General features: G+C 36.6%; 3 protein-coding genes and 1 long non-coding RNA gene across 5 annotated transcripts in view; 2 read left to right on the forward strand and 2 right to left on the reverse strand.

Moving 5' to 3' along the window:
• Window positions 1–24,810, reverse strand: part of LOC307138430 (uncharacterized protein) — a 52,810-nt gene extending 28,000 nt beyond the window's left edge. For both annotated transcript variants that reach the window (XM_079836727.1, XM_079836728.1), the window contains exons 1-2: window positions 24,741–24,810; window positions 24,025–24,339 (exon numbers count right to left, since the gene is read on the reverse strand). In XM_079836727.1, coding sequence (XP_079692853.1) covers window positions 24,025–24,339; window positions 24,741–24,801 — 376 coding nt within the window. In that variant the 5' untranslated portion in view covers window positions 24,802–24,810. The remainder of the gene's footprint in view (window positions 1–24,024; window positions 24,340–24,740) is intronic.
• Window positions 1,579–5,257, forward strand: LOC307138607 (uncharacterized protein; the record flags this gene model as incomplete). The annotated part of the gene is made up of 5 exons (XM_079837037.1): window positions 1,579–1,678; window positions 2,943–3,025; window positions 3,720–3,854; window positions 4,126–4,291; window positions 4,941–5,257. The coding sequence occupies exons 1-5, from the start codon at window positions 1,618–1,620 to the stop codon at window positions 5,255–5,257; spliced, it is 762 nt and encodes a 253-aa protein (XP_079693163.1). The 5' UTR covers window positions 1,579–1,617.
• LOC307139189 lies at window positions 6,171–7,749 on the forward strand. The gene is made up of 3 exons (XR_013818102.1): window positions 6,171–6,239; window positions 6,844–6,887; window positions 7,582–7,749. It is a non-coding gene; the product is annotated as an uncharacterized lncRNA (long non-coding RNA).
• Window positions 10,949–13,918, reverse strand: LOC307138475 (uncharacterized protein). Its single transcript, XM_079836790.1, has 8 exons — window positions 13,713–13,918; window positions 13,373–13,490; window positions 13,194–13,285; window positions 12,811–12,928; window positions 12,215–12,319; window positions 11,922–12,107; window positions 11,652–11,831; window positions 10,949–11,424 (listed from the first exon to the last, which is right to left on the reverse strand). The coding sequence occupies exons 1-8, from the start codon at window positions 13,914–13,916 to the stop codon at window positions 11,150–11,152; spliced, it is 1,278 nt and encodes a 425-aa protein (XP_079692916.1). The 5' UTR covers window positions 13,917–13,918; the 3' UTR covers window positions 10,949–11,149.
• Window positions 24,811–26,206: the final 1,396 nt, after the last annotated feature.

Raw genomic sequence — 26,206 nt, forward strand, 5'->3', positions numbered from 1 at the left:
CACACCTTAAGAAAAATCTGCTTTTCACTATAGCCTACTTCAAGTGTATGATTGCAGAAAAAAAATATATGTATGTTTTTCATTGAACATTGATGACGCAACAGATTTTGTGTGAAATTAAATCATAAAAGTGGTTTGTTATATTATTTTTACAAATATATGAGATGGGTAGGCTATTTGTCCCACACACAGGGTAAAAGTCTCATCAGCATGGGGCAACAGGCCAACAGGCACATAGTTTTTATACAAATACTTTAAAGTAATATGATTTAATTATATATAAGTTAATACTTGTTCAAATATATAATATAAAAATATAATATAATATAATATTATAGTTTTATTAAATATAAAACTTGTTCAAAAAATAAACTGAATAAAATATGTTAATTTTATAGGAACTAAATTATTTTAAAAAGTAAAGATTCTGAAAGCATTGAATGAGATCCTATAATAATTTAATATAGCGGTAATAATAATAAATAGCCTATGATATTTTATTATATGATATGAATTATAATAAACATAATGGTTTCATTATAAATATGGTGATTATCTCTATGGTGGACACCCAATTTGATATATGATATTTACCCTCTGAATCTAACCATGTCATGTCAACAAATGGAAAAGTCAGCTAACTATTTATTACCTTTAGCCCAACAGCAGGCCCAAATACTATACTTTTACAGTTCAAATAAATAACAGTACAACATCAGTAACCTGATGAACCATTAGTAGTGATATTTCTGCATTACACATCATTTACTTGTAGATGTTGTGTAATATACAGGGAGTGCAGAATTATTAGGCACGTTGATTTTCTGATCCAATTTTTTTTCCAGGCACATTTGACCAATTCCAAACCACAGTAATCCTAATAACTACTATTGATTTAGTATTTAATAATGTATAAGTGATATATAATTGTTCATGAAGGCTGGAAATGAAAATCACCTTATATTCAGGTGTGCAGAATTATTAGGCATGTTTTCTTTTACAGATAAATTGAGCCAAAAAAGAGATTTAACTCAGACTGAAAAGTCAAAAAGTATTAAATGCCCATGAGAAGGATGCAATACTAATGCAATACTAGACATTGCAGTTAAGGCGTGACCATTGGACAGTGAAATGCTCGTTGGGTCAGCAGGATCTGACAAAAAAAGGTGGTGAAGAAAAGACACCTGTTAACTGCAAAAGAATTAAGAATTAAGGTGAAGAATTAAGGGTGAAACCATCAGGAAGCCTTTAGTCTCCAGCGCCACCATTTTCCAAAGCTGCAACCTACCTGGAGTCTCCAGAAGTGCAAGGTGTCAGGATCTCAGAGACTTCAGTTAGGTAAAGAATCCTAAAAAATGACCCCCACTAGATAAGAATCATAAGCTGAAGTGTTGTAAAATACATGAAGAAGGTTTTTTTATAGGCTTTATGGACAGATAGGTTGAGAGCAACCCGTTCTCATCAGTCTGCGTATAAATGACACGACTTTACACTTTCCAAGTGCGTGTAATGCATACGCCAAAGTCCAATTTTGCGTGCATATGATACGCCAATCTTTCCCATTAACTTCAGTGGAGAGCTGATGCGTCCAAATACCACGCATCATCTTTAACGACAATGACGTCACCAGCGAGGCTCATTCGCCCAGTTCACCTGATGCGCGAACATCTTCAAACAGGTAAGTAAGGGCAAGAGTATTCTTTTGTAATGAGATCATGGTGTTAACGGTATTATTTTAATTATTTCAGTGTTTGTAGGCCTACATCACGTTACATGGGGTATGCGTTCAAATGAGTTGTTAGTGGAATAGTGGGCTGCACAGTTATCCCAGCGGGTAGCCTAACATTGACATTAGCCTAAGCTAACCTGTACCTGTTGCAGATTTTTAAATAAATAAATCTGTAAAAAATAATAATAATAAAAATAATATTCATGCTGTCTTCAGCTTTTATACATGGCTGAGGACAGCACTACAACAACAAAAAAAACGAATTTTTGGCGCGCAAAAAACGGATTTATTTTATTTATTTATTTCCAAATTGTGGGCAAAAAAAACTATTTAACGTTACTGTCTTCCGCGCCTGCAGAAAAGGCATTAATGCTTGCTGCATCTATACATTCGCGGGCCGTGAACACATTACACGTGGGTGCGGACCCCGAGAGGTAACCTTAGCTGACGCCAGATCAGTATTTCGGATCATACGGCCTACATTCACTATACAAGCCGATCTGAGATCTGATAGAATAACGGGCACGTTGGTATAATTCAAGCAGGCATTACTAGTTGCTTGCAGATGCATGATACAGTAGGGTAAGGGTTGGATTAGGCTCCTATTCCCGGGATTTTTGACTTGTAATGTCATCATATATAGTGCATTTTAGCATTTTACCTAAAGAAAAATTGTCTCAAGCAGAAAAAAAACAACAACATTAAGGTATCAAGCCTGAATTTACTGTGTTAGTACTTAATAGTTATTTGGTTACAGTACTGAGACAATTTCATCTGTTCTCGAGAAAATGGCAGTTCTATTAAAGAGAGACGGAAAGGACTAGTAAGCCAATGTTTCCAAAGTATTACATAATAATTATTCAATGAGTGATCAAATTACTACATTAATGTAGTACTTTTATAATGCTAATATTTACTTTTACCAAAAAGGACTAATATTTAACCAATAAATTACACATTAATATTACAAAATAGTTACTAATTATTACCATAAAATAAAAGTTACTTTGTGATATCCACAAAAGTGCTACCCATACTTACTCTGATATAACACACTTACATTACCTTGCAGTTCAATATAATGTTTATCAATTAGATTACCTAATATGCATTCCAACAAACTTTATCCATGGTTGACAATAACGTACACATCATTTTAAAAAAATGTACGTGGCATGTCGATAATTATAATTTATTTTTGTTTCGTCTGTAGTAAAAATGCCAGGTGGATCCACTTTTCGGCAATGCGCCCACTGCCTCAAGAGGATCAACTGTGCAAATCGAAGATGCTCCAAGGTAAATAATGTACAAATAATGCTATTGTACTGTCTAACTGCTAATCCCCATTTTTATGCATTAAAGCCAGAGTCATTAAGTCCAATTCAAATAAACTTTATTTTCATCAAATATCTCAGTATTTGTTGGCCAAGCAATACAGTGACAATTAAACTGGAGTTTGCAGTGGATACATTATGTTCGTCATACAAAAGACAGAAAGAGTTTTGTTTTGATACACTATGAATTTTCATCATAGTAGGTATTTTTCAAAATGTTTAATTTCCAACCTGATGGAAAGGTACCTGTTGATATTGAATGTTTGACTGTTGGTTCTTTTAGTTACATCCTCTTACAAGACTATTTAACATTGAATCTTTCTATTACAGACTTCTATTGTGGTGGTTCTCAACTGTGGTCACTCAGTTCATTGAGATTATCTATATTTTATTTTATCCATATATTATCCATATATTAAGGTATAATGTCTGTGGCCACATAATGGACAATCATATTTTCCGGTGCATTGACTCAACTGCATATTTAGTCTGTCTGTTCAATTAGTTGCATTCACTTGGCATCCAAGTCATTATTAAGGCCCTTGTTAACAGAAAGCTAGAAAATCAACAATGCTTGATCAACTGAACAGCAGTTTGGAACCTTTTTTTGTCATACCGTCTCCCCATCACTTGCTCTGTCTCTCTCCCTTACTCAGTGTGGGAAACTGCTGGACATGAAGTCCAGGCAGACGGCCCGCATGAAAAAATTTCGCACTAAGGCCAAGGAATGGGCACAACAAGTCAAAAAATCTCGCAATCAAGCAAAGATTTTCGACAATAGTGCCCTGCTGGTAATAAACATTTTCTGTCTTTGTATTTTGGTCAGGCATTGCAGGTTCCTGTCAACATTACACAAATACAGAATTGTATTTACATTGTGCAGGGAAGCAAGAACTCATCAACCCAACTGCATTTAACATTTCAGATAATAATGAGCTTGTCTACATATAAATATCAAAACAATACACAGAATTTCCTGGTGGTGCCTTATAATAATAATAATGCCATTGTAACCCTGCCTTGGAAATCTCTGTATTTGCTTATATGCTTTTCTGTGTTAAGGTGGAGAAACTGAAAGCTCTTGGGTACTTTCCCCTCCTGCTGTGGGGAAAATACCGACCACAAAATAAAAAGTGGATGGCCCAGCTCCAGTGCCCCTTTGAGCTGCCAGAGGTAGCGCATGCGGTCCTGGAGAAGATGTTGCTTCTGTTTGAAGGTTTGTTAGAAGGTAGGTCACATCACAACATCAGTACATTCATGACTATTAAGATTGATTCTGCATTGTTTATTTAAAGTAACATTTATTTGTATAGCACTTTTAACAATACATATAGTTTCAAAGCAGCTTCACAAAAAATAATGTGTCTACATTACAATTTAAGAGGTGACTTTGTCTAAGTAATATATTTCAGAAATGTTCATTTTGTGAATGCTTGGCTAAAAAGCGTCTTTAGTCTAGATTTAAACTGGAGGAGTGAGTCTGAGCCCCGAACATTATCAGGAAGGCTATTCCAGAGTTTAGGTGCCAAATATGAAAACGTCCTTACTCCTTTAGTGGACTTTAGATATCCTAGATACTACCAGAAGCCCAGAGTTTAGTGATCTTAAAAAGCATGATGGATTGTAGGGGGATAGAAGATCAGTTAAATACACAGGAGCTAAACAAATTGTATTGTGTACCTATCCAGATGAATCAGATTGAAATGTCATTGCAGATCCTTTTTCACACAATATATAGATTGCTGGTGGTGTATAATTCTGTTCTTTTTATGTTTTTTTATATCTTTTGTTATATAACTTTTTATATTTCTTTAGTTACTCATATTTTTAACCATACACTGCATCTTAAATGTCTTGTTTTATTTTTTTTACTGAAGCATGTGATCCTGAAGGAGAGAAGGTGGGGCAGCACGAGAGGACAGGAGAAAAAGATGAAGCAGAAAGAGAAATAGAGGATGAAGACCAGAGAGGACAGGGGGAGCAAAGTGAATTAGGAGAGACTGAGAGGAGTAACATGCAGGAGATGGAGATAGAGGCACAGAAAGACAGAGTGGAGAGAGGAGAGATGGAGGGACAGAAAGACTTAGAGCTGGGACTGATGGCGACAGAAGAGATAGAGGCAGACAAGGATAGAGAACAGACAGAGGAAGTAGGAAAAAAAGAGATTGAGGCAAAGAAGAAAGCAGACAGGTAAGTGGCAATACAGAATATAAGATGCAGAGCTGTAGAATATGATACAAAATGGAAAAGAAAGTGGGCCCCACTTTTTATTAAGTGGCCTCAACTACTATGTACTTGTATCCAAAAATAAGTACAATGTACTTATTGTGTTCATATAAGTAAAAAAGAAAGTGTCAACAGATTTTCCTGCATTCCAAATATTCACCTGGCTTGCAAGGCAAACACCTCTATTGCAATTTACACAGGTTTTTTGTTTCTCTATACAGGAAGTCAGCTGTCAAGATTTCAGCAAAAAAGAAAAGAAAAGGAAGCCAAAAAAAGGATGATGGTAGGAAAAAATGCTATAAAGTATTTATAATTCAAAATTAAACACACAAAGTATATTACAAAATGTTGGCAATACACAAACACCAGCCTATCATAAAATGCACACGAAAGTATCCCAAAGCATACCACGGTGACATCAAAAGGCCCCAAAGGATCATAAAGCATACGGTGGGTGATGTACAACAAAGTCCCACAAAGCAAACCAAAGAATTTTAATGTCTATATTGCACAAGGTGTACCACTTTAACACGAAATTTAACAAAGTATCCCAAACCCCCCAAAAGGCAACCGTGTCAGTGAGTTATTACAAATCCAGTTTCCAGAAAAGTTGGGATATTTTTTAAAATGCATAAAAACAAAAATCTGTGATTTGTTAATTAACATGAACCTTTACTTAACTGACAAAAAGTACAGAGAAAAGATTTTCAATAGTTTTACTGACAGCGTAGTTATTCTTTAGTATTATTACATTATCTAGCCAGTATGGTGACAATCAGGATCTCTCTGGTGATTGCCACCTTTTCTGTTTATTTTGTTTTACTACTGTTACATTAAGATGCAATGGTTTGTATTTACTTTATTTATTTATTTGTATTACAGCCTGCCAGTATCACAGCACATTGGACATTTATCCAGTACAATATGTGTCCAAGACACGTGAAAGAAAGGTTAGTAGCTATACGGAGAACATTCTGTACAACTGTTAGTGCATAAATTGTTACTATACTACACATGGGCGTCGGAAGCAAAAAACATTGTGGGTGGGTCCTCTCTCAGAAAATCTTACTGGAGTAGATGCCATTTACATTAAGTACAAATATATCGCCTTGTTTGCTAAACATCTGGTTGGACAAGACAAGTTTACGGAAATCACCATGTCTTTGACAGCGGCTATAGTGTAGGGGTAAGACGCATGGGTTCGAATCCGCCTTAGGCCGAGCTAACTCTACTCCCTTTTCCAATCGCATATCAGACCGGAAAGGCATTTATTTTCAATAAAAATTGAGAAAATATTAGAAAAGTGGAAATAAAGTGTCTAACATGTGTTTAATAATAAGTATATATTGGTTAGGGGTAGGTAAACAGACATGTGCTGGATTAGAGACGATAAAAGTGAGTGGGTCCAATATCATTGATCGTAAAAAATGGGTGGGTCTTGTTTGGTGATTATATTGTGACTGATTTTTAGAGACTGGGAGGAGGAAGGAAATTAAATATTTAATTATGATATAAAAGTATGACTTTGGTTTGTCTTTGACCCTTTTCCCAAAGGGCTGTAAAGAAGTACTGGTCCATTGGCTCCCGTGTCCGTCATGGTAATGTCAGCTTTCTTGTTTAACCGATTTTTGAGTTGTCCTTAAAGAAATTCTAGTCCTAATTAAGAAGCCAGTCTGATTTACCATGACTTGGAAGTTATTTAAGTTTATGTAATAAGCACCTCGACCAGTGTTACATTTCTTTTTGAGAAGTCAGACGGGCTGCTTAATTAGATATCTCCACATGTGGCATCTGTTTTTGCCTACATGGAGATTAAGCTTTGTCACAACTGCAACTTGCATGTACTGCTGTTTTTGGTGGTGTTTTGTAACAGCCATAATTACTATACAAAACTTTGAGGGTAAGGAATTACAGTCATCACAATTTCATATTCAGTAGGAATGGGGTGATCTCCTTATCACACAATATGATTGGATACACAATATGAGGTTCACAATTAAATACAAACACAATACAATGTTATAAATAAATCGTCAATGACAACTAAATTATACCTGTACAGAATTGTTTATTTCTGACAAATCTTTGTAATGTAAACAGTTTAAAATGTCATTACAAAGTGACAATTATATAATTTGGATATTAATATAAAATCTCTTCAGCGTTCCGCTTTCTCCACCACATTCTGTCAGGGAAATATGTAGAAACTTAACAGAGGCCATTCTTATATTTAACATATTTCAGAAATTAAATACATGATTTCTGTATGTTTTATTTTGCCATTTCTTTCAGCCTAAAGACCTGGCCCCCATCTTGGGAACCGCAGGAGAACATAGGAATGACTGTGTCATAAAGGAAGGTCTGCTAAAATGACTGTTGTCCCATTGCTGGTTCCAACTTCCAAGAAACAAACAAAAAAATGTGGCCATGTGGACAACAATAAAGTTCTACTGTTCTTCTAATGAATTGAGTACACAAAATAAAAATGATTTGTTTATAAATCTCTGCTTCATTATTCAAAATGCCTTATTAATTCAGTGCCAATCAAAATTCATCAAAGTCAGACAGTTTAGGTTCTGTGTGTTTTCATTGTAACTGGTCAGGATCTACTGGATGCTGCGTTGCTGATCAGTTGATTAATCTAACCTCAACATGTGCTGTGATCTGTCCTGCCAATGTAATCAAAACAAAAAAACATTGAACATGATGTTTTTGGACAATAAACACTGTTTTCGTAGAAGCTTCTGTCTAAGTAACCTTTTAAAGTCTTGTAGTACTCAAGGTATAGCCAGCTTTGGTGTTATGAATAACCTTACTGTTATTATAGCCATGTTTTCAACCATTGCCATAGCAATTATTCACAGCACACCTGAGAAGTCAATAAAAAAAGTAATTCACTTAATAAATGATTAATAATACAATGATTTTACTGTTGTTATTATCAGCCAGACAGTGTGTCAGGTTCTGACATAACAGGTAAGTTAACGTTAGGCGTTATTGGCTTGAAATGCCCCAGATTCAGGCCTATGTAACGTTAGATGAACAGCTTTTCTCGTAGTTTTCTCTTCCCATTGGATGCTTTCTAATGACAAATGTGCAGTTTATTTAGACAAAACTAAAGATACAGATAATATACATTCACTGAACGAAGATTATCTTTAGTTCGTTGCTATGGCGGTTGCTATTGACGCATCTATAGCTGAAACCACGTAGCTGGCATTACTTGCTTCCGCCCGGAAGTATTTTCTTCACTTTTAGAAAAAAAAAAAAGATATTTTTTTTAAATTTCTCCACAGAAAAAAAAAGCAATTTGGTAACTCAACAATACGATATGTTCATGTTACTGCTAGCACATTTAATAATTTCTCCTTCGATTCTGAGAAATTTATTTTTTGTAGCTGAAGGTTATGGAAGTGCCTCGTGTTGTGGGCGGAGTTTGCGCGTTCTACTGTTTTGGCTAACATATCTGAAATAAACCAACATATTTCATTTTTGTTAACATAGATTATCTAAATGCAGTGTAACTACTAGTTTGACTGTACTAGATATTTGATATATTCCGTAGATATATCTTTTTGCAACCCTAGTTTACAACCCTAATTTGCAAACCGGAAGAACTACAACTTTAGTGCTCATTTGTATCAAGCTGCAAAGTGTGGCTATTGGGAATTGTAGTTTTTAGAACATTTGTGTTTTCCTTAGAATTTGAGGTTGTAAATAGTTAGTTGAAAGTATAGGAAGGGGTTTAGGGGTATGGTAAACACATCTATGTAATCAGATTTTAAATATATAATTGTTATGTGGGTTTAAATCAATTTTAACCATTTTTGACAGCGCCCCCAGTTGTTGACTATACTGTATATACCTCAGTATGATAGCTGAGGTCAAGAGCTCTCTATAACAATTTGTCCCATACCTGTAGCCCCTTTTGTTGCTGAATTATAAGCCTCAAACATGCACCAAGGTGAAGTTTCAACGGTCAGTATTTCAAACCAGGAGACATATAGAATTTTCATACTAACAAATGTTACTCTCTAGGACAAGACCTTTCCAAAAATATATTTGGTTTAGCTGTACAACAAAGTTTTAATTTTCTTATTTCATGGACACAAGGCCATCTCAGGTCTAGTTTCAGAGAGCACTTTGAAGTGTCAATATATAAAGTGAAGATGTTTGTTTGTTTCTGACTTTATAAACAGATTTATGACCCCAAAACATGAGGAATACCTGGTCCAGACACAAACACACGCCACACACAAAATATGTGTATTTCTGTTTGGGACACACATGGCTTATATGCATAACTATTTATGTTAATGCTGCTGTGATGGTAAAAAATACACCAAAAGAGCATGGTCTAGAATGGATAGTCATCTCCTCTTGTACTTGTAGTATTATTATTGGTATTCAAAACCAAGAGTACAATACACATAGGTAATGTAGGCCCTGTTGCATCCTCTGTATTTATTTCTCTGTTTAAAGATTTAGTTTGTATGTGTACAAAAAAGGGCAAATAGTTTTTCCGTTAACATTTTCCTCCTTCCAACACCTGTCACTGTGAGAAACTACAAACCCCATTTCCAGAAAAGTTGGGATATTTGTGCACCAGTACCCATGGAATGGGTGAGCTACATGTGTGTGAAGGTACCATTGACACAGAGGCATATTTTGGGATTTTAGAAAGACATATGTTGCCATCAAGGCAATGTCTCTTCTATGCTTATTTCAGCAGGACAATTCCAGGCCTCATTCTGCACAGGCTACAAAAGCGTGGCTTCCCAAACGATTAGAAGTGTTATTAATAGGAAAGGTGATGTAACACAATGGTAAACATGCCTCTGTCCCAACTTTTGTTGAGTGTTGCAGGCATGAAATTATAACTTTGTTTATATTTACAAAATACAATTGCGCTGGTCATTAGCTAATTGTTAAGTAATATGCCATTGTGGTTATGGCTTTTGAGTTAATTTTAAATTAGTAAATAGTCATGTGCCTCAACAATTCGTAACATGATTTTGCAAATCGTTAGTTAATAATTAATTAAAGCAGACAACTGGAAGTTGAAATGCATGGCTTTGACCCATTGTGATAATTAACGCATTCATTTACATTATTAGTTAATATAATGTTATTAGGGAATTAACACTTGATATATTTAATTAATAGCAATTAATATATTACTTAACCTATTAATCATATAGAATATTCATTAGTTGCTGATGCAGTGATCATTAATACATGGTTTAGTTCCTCATGTCATGAGTCATACATTAACTCATTAAAATAATATTCCAACTTGGGTTGTTGCTAAAATGTATATTGCATAACTGATTACTATTATTGCCATAACTGATTACTACTATTATTGTCATGTTTGTATTCAGTGCATTTCAAAGTAATCAGACCCAACCCTGCCAACCATTCCTCAGTATAACGTGGTTAACTAAGCCTCTACAATAGTTCTACATAGTCAGTTTTGTAGTATGTTACACTGCCAGTATCTATCTGTGTACAGTATGTAAGTTTTGTACATCTTAATATGGGACCTGCTGTGACTGTGACCTCAAATGTTCCAAAATGTTGGTAGTTCAGGTTGAATCTGAAAGTTCCCAGTTCTCTCTTATCCTAAGGGTTGATGAGCCAAAGTCAACTCAACAGTCAGATGACAAATCACATTTGTATTTCTGTTTACATATATACAGGTGTCAGCAATTATTTACATACATTATCAGTTGCATAACCATGAGTATCACAATTCCATGAAAATAAAAGTCAAGACTTTATAAACCTTTTCAAATCAAAGTACAAGTAAAAGCAAAAGCAATTATAACTGTGACCTGAGTCTGACTTGAGTCCCAAGTCAAGTGACTTGAGTCCCCACCTGTGCATCCTCATTATCATCATCATCATTATCATCATCATCATCATCATCATCATCAGAGCTGATGTCACGTAGCCAATCCAATTCTTCATCCATTTCCCCTTCCTCCTCTTCCACCAGCCTAGGAGTTGGTTGGAGAATGCCTCTGTATGTGCATGCTACAGTCTGCTGTTTTTGTCTGAGGTCTTGCAGTCTTCTCTTAAGTAGACTGATGAGGCCCTTGGACCCCTCCTCTGTGAATCCATTCGTATATCCTATAAGTCCACACATAAAGAATAATGTAATTACCATCACACTAAACATTTAATCAGAGAGAGCTGATTTATGTTAAGACAAATCTTAATTACAAAATCAAATTAAAATAAACTTTGAAGGTTATGTATCCTTAGTTTTTGAGCCAATACTAGCATGATTGCTTTTCACTTGAAAATAGTTAGACCTATGAATGTTAAAATGCATGAAGTCAGGTAGTTTGACTTACTTCCTGTTTGTGTGCTCACTGAAACGGTGGCCATCAGTGACTGAACCTTCTCTACTGAGTCCTTAAGGTACTGACAGTGCTGCATCATCTCCTTCACAAGGATCTGTTTTTCTTCTGTCAGTCGTGAGACAAGCATTAGTTGGTCAAAGAGCTTCTTCTTGGTGATAATGTCAACACCATCTGCAGGAATGAAAACATCATACATTAATAAACAAATTTGATGAGGATACATTTTAAATAAATACTAAAAGTTAAATCTTCATACAACACCTGTGTTCTGTTCCTGCCAAGGCCAGATCATGCTCTCTGCAGCCTTGTTGGAGAGTTTCTGCACAACTGAAATTGTGTCCACAAGATCACCATCAGGTTGCTGGTTGTATCGCTGGATCTCTTCTAGCAAGCGTTTCTTTTCTTGGGCAATCTTCTGACTTATCTTCTGACGCCTTTTGTTGCGGTCTGTAATAAGAGCAAAAACAATGCTATTACAAAAGAGCTGCTATGGCATTTGATGAACAGAACCAATATATCTTCCATCTACATCACTTCCATTTACTAATCCATACCATTCTGTCTATAAAGGTAGTGCTTCTTCTGACAAATGCTCACAAAGAGTGCTTCGATGGAGATCTGCAAACCATGAGCATCAACAGGACTGCTTGCTGCATTTCCTACATTAAAGATATGAAGAAAGAAAAATGTTTCAAACACACTCAAGTTCTGTTAATTACACATTGTAAAGCAGCTACAGACCGACATGGAGCCCTGGATATTGGGTCCTATTGGACCATTGTGCTTAGCCTCTCATTTTCCACCTCAAATTATATTGTTTGGTAGTAGAATTGGTAGTAGTGTTATTATCTTTTAATAATAATTACTATGATCTATTACTATTATCTGTTTTTTTTTTACAGAAACATACATATACATATATATATATATATATATATATATACATACACATATACACACACACACACAAAAGATGACGTTAACGGGCATAGTGCAATAGGGCAGAAATCAGTCTGGTGAGTAAACCAAAAAAATGACTAGCCAATGGCGATCCTATTGTCAAGGTGTGTGTTGAGGTTTGGCTACATACATTAAAAACATATATTAAATTACTCCAACAGTGTTTATGTATAAAAAACATTGTCCTTACCTCTACTGGCCCACTGCTTGACATCAACAACCCACTGTTTTAGCATGTCATCACAGCAATGAAACTGTTCCTGCATCTTCTTCAGGCTCTCTGTTACATCTAAGGTCTTTTCTACTGTCTGCAAAACAGCAATACAAAATCATTGTTCTTTCATTGTCATTTCATAAAAGAATCCTTTAAAAGAATCAAAAAAGTATATGTCCCTGTCTGATTTAATACAACAACATATTCAACTACATATACATAGCTGAGGTCCTGCACCCTTACAATATCTACTTGTGGGTAACAGTGTGATGCATTTTGAGTGGACTTTAAGTTCAAATGTAACTGTTTAAGTTTTGTATTGAAAAAGTATACACTATTTTAAACATAACAAAGCATACCTTTTTGAATCTGGAAGACAAGGCAATGTGGAGGCCATTATCTTTACGCTGATTCCACCCAATAGCATGGACAGTAAGCATATCAGTTCTTACTGTAAAGAACAAAAGAAATTCATAATAAATTGTAAAATTTTAATGGTACGTTTGCAGGCTAACAGGGGGCAAAGAAGCTTACAAACCTGACTTGGCCATATACTTTGTGGTCAGGGCACATCTGGAGAGAAAACTATTCACTTGTTCTACTTCTTCACCAAGAGTGGTTCCAGCACCTTCCTGGTTCCTTGCATTCCACAAAATCTACAGGAAGCAGTGAAGTTGTTAAACAGTGTGGACAACAGGGTTACCAAGATTGATACATATCCCGAGGTCACCAGGTGTAGAGGAGAGCACATAGGGGCTCATGTTAACATACTCCTGGGTTGTTGTTTGGGTCACAATGTAATTCATTGTGGCACTTTACATTAATTGTTGGCTACATCATTCTCTGAAATATAAAAGTCATATAGTTAAATGCATTACCTCGCATTTTGTATTGTGGGCTTTGGCATGCATCACGGACAAGCAATGTCTCATTTTCTGAAGAGGTTCAAGATGAGTCAGAGCCTCTGACACCTTCTCCAGGTATGGCACATAACGACAGGTCACATCCATGGCCAAAAATGTAGCACCCTGGAACTCTTTTTGGAGAAACATTGGATATGCAAAGATTTCTCCTCTATACATATTCAGACCTTTTGGAAAATAGAAATAAGAAGAGCACATTGGACACTGAAGTAAAGGCTACAGATCATCATTATCTACAAATATTTTTTAAATGCAATTTATCAAGATCATTACCAACCTTTGAGGAGGAATCCATGCCTACACACAGCAATTTCTACACCTTCTTCATCCAACTTGTTGGCCTGCTTTGATGTTTCTCTTGCTGCTGTCCAGTGGGATTCCCCACACATCGCCTTTCCTGATGTCTATCAAAGTAAATTGTCTCAACATATCAGTAGTTCATTCAAGAACATTAACTAGCAGGGATGTACGATCAAACACACCAACAATTACAGTCAAGATTTTTTCTTTAATTGCCTGACCCATCTTCCATCTGTAACTCCCTAGATTAGAATCTAGCTTTTTTTCTCCCCATGCAGCTACAACTTCACTCTTTGTGAAAGTTTGATTGCATCGCTAACCTCAGCACCCTGCCATTGCCATCTCAACACAAAATCAAAGACTCCAAACATCTAAGAAGGCATGAGATACCCGTTGCTCAGCCTGATTGAAAACTTACACTCTTGACAGCGCCCCGAACTTCCTCAACAAAATTGGACACCTCAGAGTCTTGGGCTAAAAACACTCCATCAAAGAACCCGGGCTCTTCACTCCTACAAGAAAATGAATTCTGGATAACCACTGTAGTAAGAAATTATTGTATTTATATGGCACTTAAAAACAAGGTTACAAAGCCTAACATAGATATATACAGCAGCTACAGTATCAACAGCTTATTGTGAAATAACAAAATTAGAACTATATTATGATGATAATGTTAATAGCAAGTACATACATTAACTACATTGGCTGTTTTTAATGTGCACACAAAACTCACTGGTTTGTTTTCTGGAACCTGTAGAGTTTTCTGTTGCCATCCACTGAAACAGCCACCATTTCAGGGCTACAGGCTGGACAGACAAATGGCTCCTTTCCCAGAAGTTGATTCACTTCAGAGTTGCAGTACACATATTGCAGAAAGCTCCTCTGAAAAGTGTCTGCATTCACATTGCCAGTCTGAAATAAACAAATTTAGTACAGCTTTCAATGACAATAGACTACAATATAACCTATTTATGTATTGTCAATGTAACTTTTCAAATCTAATAAGGATGCAAAAGACAATGCTGTCTAGTATGGTCTTCAATTCAGTTAATTTCAGAAATCTGAAATACTTTAGCCCAGGGGTGTCCAATCCTGCTCCTGGAGGGCCACTGTCCTGCAGAGTTTAGCTTCAACCCCAATTAAACACACCTGAACCAGCTAATCAAGGTCTTACTAGGCATACTAGAAACTTCCAGACGGGTGTTGAGGCAAGTAAGAGCTAAACTCTGCAGGACAGTGGCCCTCCAGGACCGACTTTGGACAGCCCTGCTTTAGCCACTTGTGGACCTTGAACTACATATGTAGGTATATTTAAATTTACGCCCTGCACAGACTCAACCACCATTTTTGCCATACTGTCCAGCCTTATAGCTACTTTAATAATAATATTAATAATAAAAATAAAGGCATTTTGTCTTTCATCTTCACATTTTAACTCACTCTTCCAAACTGCTTTGTTCTCTGGTCCAACATTGCTGTGAAGGCTTTCACTGACATTCCTGGAGCCGTTGTCTTCATAGCCTCAAAGGAATGGAACAGATCTTGGTGGAACAATGTCTGTGCTTGCATGGTAGCGGGCCAGTAACCACTCCTTACAAAGTCACCAACTTCTGGAGCCCATTGCTTATTGCAATGTTTACATGTTAGCACCGGAACGTGAAGATTGTAACGGCCTGAGAGCACATGAAAGACAAATAAATAACAAGGAACTAATGTGTTAGATAAACAATATTTTTTACGCAATCCTACCATTTATGCAAACCAGTATGACGGATCTACCAACAGAGATGTCAACATCACGAGTGTCACAGGAGCATATAATTTGAGGAAAGGCTGTTGGCAGCAAACACTCTGCAAGAGCAAAAGACCATCAGGATGACATTAAAGAATGTTTGGATTGTGTGCAAATACTTCGAAAATATAATGCATGATTTACTTATGTTGTCTGTTATGGGGAAAAAAGGCAAATCAATTGAAGAAGAGACACCAACCTTATTCACAGACGATGTACTTGCCATCATGGAGTTTCACAAACTCTGTTGGAGGAATGTATTGATAAAATCCAAACATGCTGGTTTGCCTACTGTGCAGAGTGTGGTGTTTATGTACCAATTGATCACACTCAGCACAAAACCACTCTGAGGGCAAACATTCCCCACAACGGATGATGGCTTCTTTCACGTGACAGTGATTGCAGGTCATCTGGAAGATGTTCTCAGCAGACAACAAGTTGTCAATGTTTTGTGGCCTCGCCTGTTGCCAACATTGTTGGGCCTCTTTCTGTCTTTGAGACCAACTGGACAATGGTGTCTGCTGAGAAAAATCTTGCCCATCAATGCTCTCTGAATCCTGTAGAAGATCCTTAAGCCTCTGCATATTGCAATCTTCAAAAAGAGAAATAGAAAAATACAAACATAACAGAAATCCAACATTGCAATTCCACTATCACTGACTTCTTTTGTGGAATTTCCATTGCTTTTAATACAGGGACAGTCCAGTGATAGCAGAGAGTGAAAGGATAGTTGGAAATGGGCAATCAAACTCATGACCCTTAAGATTATGTGTATGTGCTGGCTGTCAGTAGCATTTTGGAAGGAACATTGTTAGCTGGCTGGTTACTAAACATAGCAAAAGTGCAGGTACAATGAGAGGCTTCCTTTTAACTTAACTCTAGTAGTTTTCTACTTACCAGGATATTGGTAGCTAGTACATGGTGAAGTTGGGATGGAGGAACTAGCACATGGAGAAGTACCAACTGTTTGGAAGAAAAAAAACAAAAACAGATTAGAACAATTCTTTCGAACTCTTTGCCAGATATACAAAAATAAACACTGAAACCTTTGGCAAACTTTCAACATGGAAACTATCAAACCTAAATTTATTTGGCATTATAATGTTATAATCATTATAAGTATACAGAATATTAAGTACCAACAGTACTGTCAAACCAAATCACACGTCATCACTCTCCACTACCATTTTCTTTAATTAATTTTATAAGATGGACACTAACCAGGAGAGGAAGCTTTTTTCCTCCGTTTGCTGGTGGTCACACGCAGCCCATCACTGTCCCTCTTCCACCAGGTCACTTTGGACCGTCCTGTGACTTCAGGCTTCGGAGTTTGTGACTCTGTGTTACGTTTCTTTATGGACATAGCATGTAATGAAACATAGATGGGTGAAACATAGGTATTAACTAACTGAAGTTAATTTTTTACACATTTCTGTATAACAAGAATGAAACTTACCTGTATCCCTTCAACAAATGCATCCCCGAGCAGAAGAACAGCTTCTAATTTGTTCTTATGTCCACTTGACATTGTACTAAACAAAAAATAAATAAGGTGTCAGTTAGATCTGAGAGGGTAAAGGGTGATTAAAATTTTAAATGTTCTGGTAGAGGATAGTGGTTTCTGAATATTTGCCATGAAGGGGGCAGGAAAATGCAGATTTTAAACTTCTGGTTGTAACAATAATAATATTTTTGTATTATTTCAAGTCAAAAATCCCGGGAATAGGAGCCTAATGCATCTGCAAGCAACTAGTAATGCCTGCTTGAATTATACCAACGTGCCCGTAATTCTATCAGATCTCAGATCGGCTTGTATAGTGAATGTAGGCCGTATGATCCGAAATACTGATCTGGCGTCAGCTAAGGTTACCTCTCGGGGTCCGCACCCACGTGTAATGTGTTCACGGCCCGCGAATGTATAGATGCAGCAAGCATTAATGCCTTTTCTGCAGGCGCGGAAGACAGTAACGTTAAATAGTTTTTTTTGCCCACAATTTGGAAATAAATAAATAAAATAAATCCGTTTTTTGCGCGCCAAAAATTCGTTTTTTTTGTTGTTGTAGTGCTGTCCTCAGCCATGTATAAAAGCTGAAGACAGCATGAATATTATTTTTATTATTATTATTTTTTACAGATTTATTTATTTAAAAATCTGCAACAGGTACAGGTTAGCTTAGGCTAATGTCAATGTTAGGCTACCCGCTGGGATAACTGTGCAGCCCACTATTCCACTAACAACTCATTTGAACGCATACCCCATGTAACGTGATGTAGGCCTACAAACACTGAAATAATTAAAATAATACCGTTAACACCATGATCTCATTACAAAAGAATACTCTTGCCCTTACTTACCTGTTTGAAGATGTTCGCGCATCAGGTGAACTGGGCGAATGAGCCTCGCTGGTGACGTCATTGTCGTTAAAGATGATGCGTGGTATTTGGACGCATCAGCTCTCCACTGAAGTTAATGGGAAAGATTGGCGTATCATATGCACGCAAAATTGGACTTTGGCGTATGCATTACACGCACTTGGAAAGTGTAAAGTCGTGTCATTTATACGCAGACTGATGAGAACGGGTTGTTGAGAGTGACTCTTGAAGGACCAGCACCACATCCTCTAGTACTACTGTTTGAAGAATTCATCTTCCAGAATCTGGCAGTACGTTTTGGGAGTTCATTTTTAGTCCATCTCTGCAAAACGAACTTCAGGATGGACTAAAATGAACTCCCAAAACGTACTGACCCAACTGTCATGACGTGCACACTCCTTGTTCTGAGTAATTGACTTACTCATTGAATGGGGCGTATTCAAAATAATAGCAGTGTGTGAGGTTTAATTAGATAAATCACTCATTCTGTGAAATAACAGGTGTCATTAATTGAACCTTTATTAAGGAAGAAGGGAAGCAAATGGACGTTCCAAACACTGTTCAGAGGAACAATGTAATTTGATATAAAAAAGGCAAAGAATCAGCCAATCATCACCCCCAGAAAGATCAAAGATTATCTAAAATTACCTGTAATAATAATAAATATCGAGTGTAATGTAATGCCTTTTAAATAAAACCTTTTAAATTAAATTTTAGAATTGAATTATTAAGCTATGTTCTCTAACATGGGTTCAGTGTGCAAGGAAAGTATTTGAGTATGTTTAGTGGTTACACCTCTATTAGACATTGTGGTATTATTAAATTATAGAAATTTAAAGGCAGCTAAAGATGATTAAACAGATAGAAGAAAGAAAAGACCAATCAAAATTTATCATAAAAAATACACAAGACCAATCGAAATTCAGTATTCAAAATATCACAAGAGATATTTAGTCAGTTGCAAATTGAACATCAAACATTTTATTAATATAAATCAACAAGACATTTTCAAACTTTAACCTTAATTTTCTTACAAATATAAACCAAAATAACACAGTTAAGTTGGAATAATCTAAAAAATAAAGTTTGAATGAGGCAATCTGTACATTTAGTTGTATTAATTGCAAAAGTTAAAATGTTAATGCTTATAGGTTTAGAACAAAACATAACCAGAATGTTCAATGCAAGAACTGTAATAACGTCTCATTCAACAACTGATTCATAATCTAATAATGTTTCTGTTTCTGTTTGTATCTGTGCTGTAGTTCCTGAGAATTTAACCCTGAAAAACCCTGGCGAGTCATACTTAAAAGTGTCTCCAGGGGGCGCCAGAATCCGACAAGCTGACAGAATGTCTGGCCTGTATAAAGACTTCAATCCAGGTACAGTTTCAGTGGAAAACTTCCAAACTGGCCAGCACTATTGGGAAACAGAGGTCAATAAAAAGCCAGACTGGACTGTGGGGATTAAGATGGGTCAGCTTAAGTCAGCTGAGCGTGAGATCCTGCTCCACCTTAAACATAATAAAGGATACGTTCTGTCCTGTGATGGAAAGGACACTCCATTAAGTACTCGAGACAAACCACAGAAAATAGGGTTGTATCTGGACTGTGACAGAAAGCGGGTGTCGTTCTATAATGCTGACAACATGTCTCCCAGATAAACTACAGCTCAAAACAGCCTTGCTGTCTCAGTCTGGTGCCAGGACTTTATCTGGATGGAACGAATAGTGACCCTCTCACTGTCTGCTCATATGAGTTTAACTCTGGCAAACACTAACTTGCAGTTATAGCCGCAAAATTTTCTAGACATGATATTGTTACTAAACAGCTTTGAAATCAGACCGATTGATATCTGGGTCATCAACGATGAGATTAAAATAAAAACGTTTTGATCTTTCAAACTGTGTCTCCTAATGACACATCATGATGGCATGAACAAAAAATTTTAAAAAAGTATGTTGTGGTGGGAAAGATAATCATTCATATATTTTCTTATTTGGGGTTAGGAGGAAACATAAGTAAGCATTTGACTTTGCCTTGAAATGATCAGTGAACAAATAATAATAATACAAAAAAAACATCAAAATACATCTATACATATGTCATATTAATTAACAGACCTGTGTATCATCATTTAGAATGGACTATTGAAAAAATTAAAAGCCTTCTGTAAAAAGTTTAAAGATCAGAGGAAATAAAGTTAGAGAGGTGATGTATGCTATATTATGATTTCTGAGTGTGGAAATTACCATTCATGTTTATTAAGGTAAATGTCTTCTTTTTTATATAATTTTTATATGGAGCACTGGAAAATGATAATATTCACAAACATGAAGATGAATCTTGCTGTAATCTAGCCTTTTATGTGTGTTTTATTCTAATACTGTAGGCATCTCCATTTCCTCTGGGTGATGTGAGTCTTTCCTTCCTACAAAATAATTAAATACAATTTACTGACCTCTCATAATTTTTTATCATGATCACAGATTGTTACAGATCAATGTGAATCATCAGATTCTGTGCCGCTCAAAACTCACCAGCTCTTCTTGCACAGATGATCTGAAGAAGAATCACAGTAGGAGCAGCAAACGCTGCAATCTCAAGAATAATCATAATCACTACAGGAAAGATGGATGGACAGATGATAGAGAGAAAGAAGAGAATGAATCTGTGAAACTGTAAATGACATTTGAAATCAAGAATATAAAACAACGAACAATTATTTACAAATTCACTGACAATTTAATGGTATAGAGTTATCAGCATGAACATGCAAAGACTTTTCATACCTCTGAATAATGATCCCGCATCCGTACAGACTTTATCTGATTTTGTGTCAAACGTCAAACAGTTAAAACATAAACACTGGAATGTAGAATATTTATGTACTGACAGCATCTAAAACGTGCAACCTTTTATGTATGAAGACATTTCAGATGTACAATTATACAAATCCTTTTTGTTTCGGATAATGAAATTATAGAATTAATAATTTTATTGTGGTTAAAGCTTTTATTGTAGTCGGATCAATTGTGACAAAAAGTGCAACCACTGAAGTGAGAGACTAATGCTGTGTGACTGATCCTGTACCTTGTGGTGTCAGAGCTTCTGCTGTAGTTTGGCTTAAAAGTTTTTTCATCATCATGAAGCTCACCTACAGCCAACAGCCAGACCACATACATGAACGTAAGCAGCTTCATTGCTTCATTATTAGATAGTGATTGTTCATTGTCATGAATTAAATTTCAACAATTCGCTAATATTTGCACTTGTGTCCTGTTTTTCAAAGTTAAAGAACTAGAAATTATGTTCAGTGAATAATAGAGGCAACTAGAATGTACATTTCCTGAAGAAAATGTGAGTGGTGCTTGCCATGGCAAAACTCACCACCCGGTTGCTAGGTTGTGTATACTGGTTTCTGACCCGAAACAAAAGAGCCCACCCCCATGTCTGTACGATGTTCTGGTGCTGAATATGGCTTATTCATGTGTTTGTTCAGTTGTTAGGGTACTCTAAATGGTTGCTATGGTGTGGCTGTACAGTTTATGGGGTGATATTTAAAGACTATTGGCCAGTCTGAGTCAAAAGAGCCCAACTCTGTATTTCTACTATGCTCTGGTGCTGAGATATGGCTTGTTAATGTTGATATACGGTTGCTAGGGTGGTGTAAATGGTTGCTAGGGCGTGGCTATGAAGTTTGAATGTTGCTACTTATTAGCTGCTTGATAGGGTCATTCAAATGAGACCAGCCCCAAGTCTCTGTGATTTTCTCAATGGGGACCAATGGGATCAATGGGGACTTATTCGGACGATTTGGTGGTTGCTAAAGTATGGCTAGGTGGTTGCTAGGGCGTTGTTAGTCGGTTGCTAAGGTATTCTGGGTGGTTGCTAGGCAGTTGCTATGGTGTTCTGAGTGGTTGCTAGGTGGTTGCTAGGGTATTCTGGGGGTTGTTAGGGTGTTGCTATGCGGTTGCTAGGGTATTCTGGGTGGTTGCTAGGGTGTGGCTAGGTGGTTGCTAAGGTATTCTGGGTGGTTGCTAGGTGGTTGCTATGGTGTTATAGGTGGTTGCTAAGGTGTTCTGGGTGGTTGCTAGGGCGTTGCTAGGTGGTTGCTAAGGTGTTCTGGGTGGTTGCTAGGGTGTTGCTAGGCAGTTGCTAGGGTATTCTGGGTGGTTGCTAGGGTGTTCTGGGTGGTTGCTAGGGTATTGCTAGGCGGTTGCTAAGGTATTATGGTTAGTTGCTAGGGCGTTGCTAGGCGGTTGCTAAGGTGTTCTGGGTGGTTACTAGGCGGTTGCTATATATTCTGGGTGTTTGCTATGGTGTTGCTAGGCAGTTGGTACTTCTCACAGATGTTTACAATATGGAGTTTTTATAGAGTTGTTAGCATGTTCTTAGCCTGATTTAGCACTTAGCTAGTCACTAATAGCATGTAGCTATTCAGTGCTAGCATGTGTAGCATATTGGAAGTGCTGTTTGCCCAACCCCCATGTCTCTATGATGTTCTGATGCAGAGATATAGGTCTTGCTAAACGGTTGCTAGGGTACTCTCTTTGGTTGCTATAGAGTGGCTTGGCAGCTGCCAATGATGGTACTCCAAAAGCTGCTTGTCAGTATGAATGACATAAACCAACCCCCATGCCTCTACGACTTTCAGATTAAAAGATATAGCTCTTTGTATTTCGGTTGCTAGGGTGCTTGATAATGGTTGCTAGGGCGTGGCTAGGAAGGTAATTTGTGATTGGCTGTTGATGCCCCGAGTCAAACAAACCCACCCTCTTGTTTCTATGACACTTCTATCAAAAGATATCCTTTTGATGTTTTTCAATTGAAGTCTATGGGATCAGTTGCTAGGGTTCTGTAAATGGTTGCTAGGGTAAGAGAAAGAGTAAGAGAAACACATGAGTTTAATGGGACATCCCTCCCCATAGTAAATTAACGGGGCAAATATGGGCAGCTCCTGCGCCCCAGGGGTAAAACTCACACCCCATTGTATGTTCTTACAGGTATGTTCTTACAGGGCCTGACAGCCTCTTCAAATGTGGAAACCCACATGTTTCTACCAAATCCTCGCTCTGAGCTATGAGCCTTCAAAGTTTTTCGCAATGCAAAGCGCATGGGATACAGGCACGCCCCACTAATAAGGTAATAATATTTCTCTCATGGTCCCTTTATGCCAAGAAATGGCCCTGGTTACCATATAACCACATAAGCAGTTTATGCCTCATTTATATGAGAGTGAAATACACTAAACTAGAAACCTTCAGTTTGTGCTGAATAAATGACTTTATTAATCATCATGTCTTGTCTCTGTATCATAAATGTACTGTACCTGAAAACTTGACAGTAAATGAGGCTGAGGTCTTCGGTTGATTTCTCTGAGTAACCTGACATCTCCACTCTCTGTTGTGATCTTCATTCAGGAGTGTTGTAGTCAGAGTGCTGGTACAGTGTGTTGAGGAGAATGATATCTGATATCTGGAGTCTGTCATCAGATTCACACCAGCCTGATTCACCCAGATCAGCTGAAGATCATCAGAACGGACCAAAGTATCACAAGAGTCTCCATTTGAATGTAACTGACAGGAGAGAGTCACAGATCTGCCTGGTCTGATCTCAGTCTGCGAGGATGATGAAGAGACTGAAACAGAAAATAAAGCAGAAATCACTTGTCAGATTCAGGATTTTCAGTAAAGAATTCAAAGAGAGGTTTTCTTTTGAAATTGAACATCATATAATTCATTTATAATGAACATGAATGAATTAAATCAGTAATCAACTCATTTACAGAAACACTGACCATGAAAAAAATGCAGATAAACACGTGCATCAGTTCCTTTATGTTGTCCATTCACAAATTGTCGACAGATGTAAAGCCCATAATCTTCTTGTGTGACTTTCTTGATGTTCAGAGAGCAGTCAGACCCCACACTCAGTCTCTCACGTCTCTCTGTGTCATTCTTTGTTTTCCCTCCAGCAATCAGTTCAACCGTCTGTGAATGTCTGTCATAGTTCCATGTAGTTGATGTGCAGTCAGAAAGAGCATTAATACAGGGCAGACGGACATTTTCACCAGAAGTGCTGAACACATGAGTTACGTCTGCTCCACTGGAACCTACATATTAATATAAAACAGTAAAATAACTATTTAAATGTATTAACCATGAGTTACGTCTGCTCCAATGAAGTACAGTAAATTTGAGTGATCACATTTTAATAAATCTAAATAAATTGTCAAAGTGAATAAAAAAACACCACATGAGATCATAACATGAATTCCATTAAGAATAAATATTAAAATCTCTCTCAGTCAGACTCTATGCTAGAGTAATTAAATTAATTCAACTAATTAGGATCTTCACATTACAGATCTTTCATAACATTGTATAGATCATATATATATATATATATATATATATATATATATATATATATATATATATATATATATATATATATATATATATATATATATATATATATATATATTTTTTTTTTTTTTTTTTTTTTTTTTACCTGTCAGAAGTGGACAGAGAATGATCAGTCGCAGCAGACACACATGACACTGATCAGCCATTTTCTGTTTCTGTCAGTCTTTCTTTTCGTTATTCAGTTTCAGTTCTTTCTTTAAACATCATCAGCCCCTCCTGTAGTTGTTAACTTCCTCTGATCTGATCAACTGAATGTTTAGAGCTGACACTATGATTTCACACTATACTGTGATATAGCTGTGACTATACTGTGATACGGCTGCATTTCACTGACACTATATTCATGACGGACAAAATGTAAATATGCTCTTATGGAATTATTGTTAAGTCAAAAATGTGCTATTCAAAGATGCCCTGTCCATTATGGCAATAGATATCAAGTTGTCATTGTAAAATAATCTTTGTAATTTAGACTCTGATTGGAGCCTTTAAGTGTAAAAGTTTGTTTGCAAATAATGCAGAGTCAAGAATATCTTACGATACTCATTATAATCATATTACAACACACACAGAGACTCTCCTCCATAAACCAATGTAATCTAATTTTCTGGTTTGAGTTCTAATGTTTTCTGAGCTGTCAGTTCTTTGTTTGCTGAGGCTGAAACATGTTAGAACGGAATGTGAGAACTCAAGTTAGTTTGACCACTGGTTTAACACAAATAGAGCAGCCTGATCATCTCTGAACCCACTTTAGACAGATGGCTGTGAATTCTCACACATTCAGTTGGCAGTTCCTCTTTTTTAAGTGGGTTTCCTTTCATATACATTTTTTGCTATAGTTGCTGCAAACCACTTACAAATTGTTAGTGGTGCAGTGTATAATTGCTTAGTTCCAAAATGTGCTCCAACACAGCTGGCTGTAATTTACAAGTAAAAATAAATAAATAAATAAATTGATTTAGGTGTGTTTAATTATAGAACTAAACTCTGCAGTATAAATTGGTTTTCCAGGACCATAAGGATTAACCAGATAAAGTGTGGATCTATTCACATACATTTTTGCACACTTGCATGGACAAGTGGTTCCCAAACCTGTTCCTGTTTTCCCAAAACTTCACAATCTGAATCTCTCCTTTTGCCTGCACATCCATTTTAGCTCTTGGAGTCTCGATTAAGGGGCTGATGACTTGAATCACATGTGTTTGATTATAGGGAGACATACAATGTGCACTGAGAAACAAGTTTGGGAACCACAACATTTCAATGACATTGGAACGTAAAATATCTTATTGACAACATTCAAACTGTACAACATTTATATATGGAAAGTTGTGTATAAATAATTATGAATCCTCTGAGGTTCATAGAATATTGAAATTACGAAATTATGGAATGGTTCATTTTTCCATTGATGCGGGCTGAGCACTACTAATACCCTGGCTGTATCCAAAACCATCCCCTATCATTCACTATTCCCTATACATCAAATCAAATCAAATCAAATCAAATCACTTTATTTGTCACTCTACATATGCACAAGTGCAACAGTAG

This window comes from Gobio gobio (genome assembly GCF_949357685.1).
Source record: "Gobio gobio genome assembly, chromosome: 15".
NCBI classification, from domain to species: domain Eukaryota; kingdom Metazoa; phylum Chordata; class Actinopteri; order Cypriniformes; family Gobionidae; genus Gobio; species Gobio gobio.

Excerpts from the sequence above, each read along its gene's own strand:
- LOC307138475 (XM_079836790.1), bottom strand. The coding sequence starts at position 13,916 with ATGTATAGAGGAGAAATCTTTGCATATCCAATGTTTCTCCAAAAAGAG. Across the intron at positions 12,320-12,810 it reads CAAGCAGTGGGCCAGTAGAG|GAAATGCAGCAAGCAGTCCT; the intron begins GTAAGGACAATG and ends TCTTTAATGTAG. Across the intron at positions 12,108-12,214 it reads CTACCTTTATAGACAGAATG|ACCGCAACAAAAGGCGTCAG; the intron begins GTATGGATTAGT and ends CTCTTATTACAG.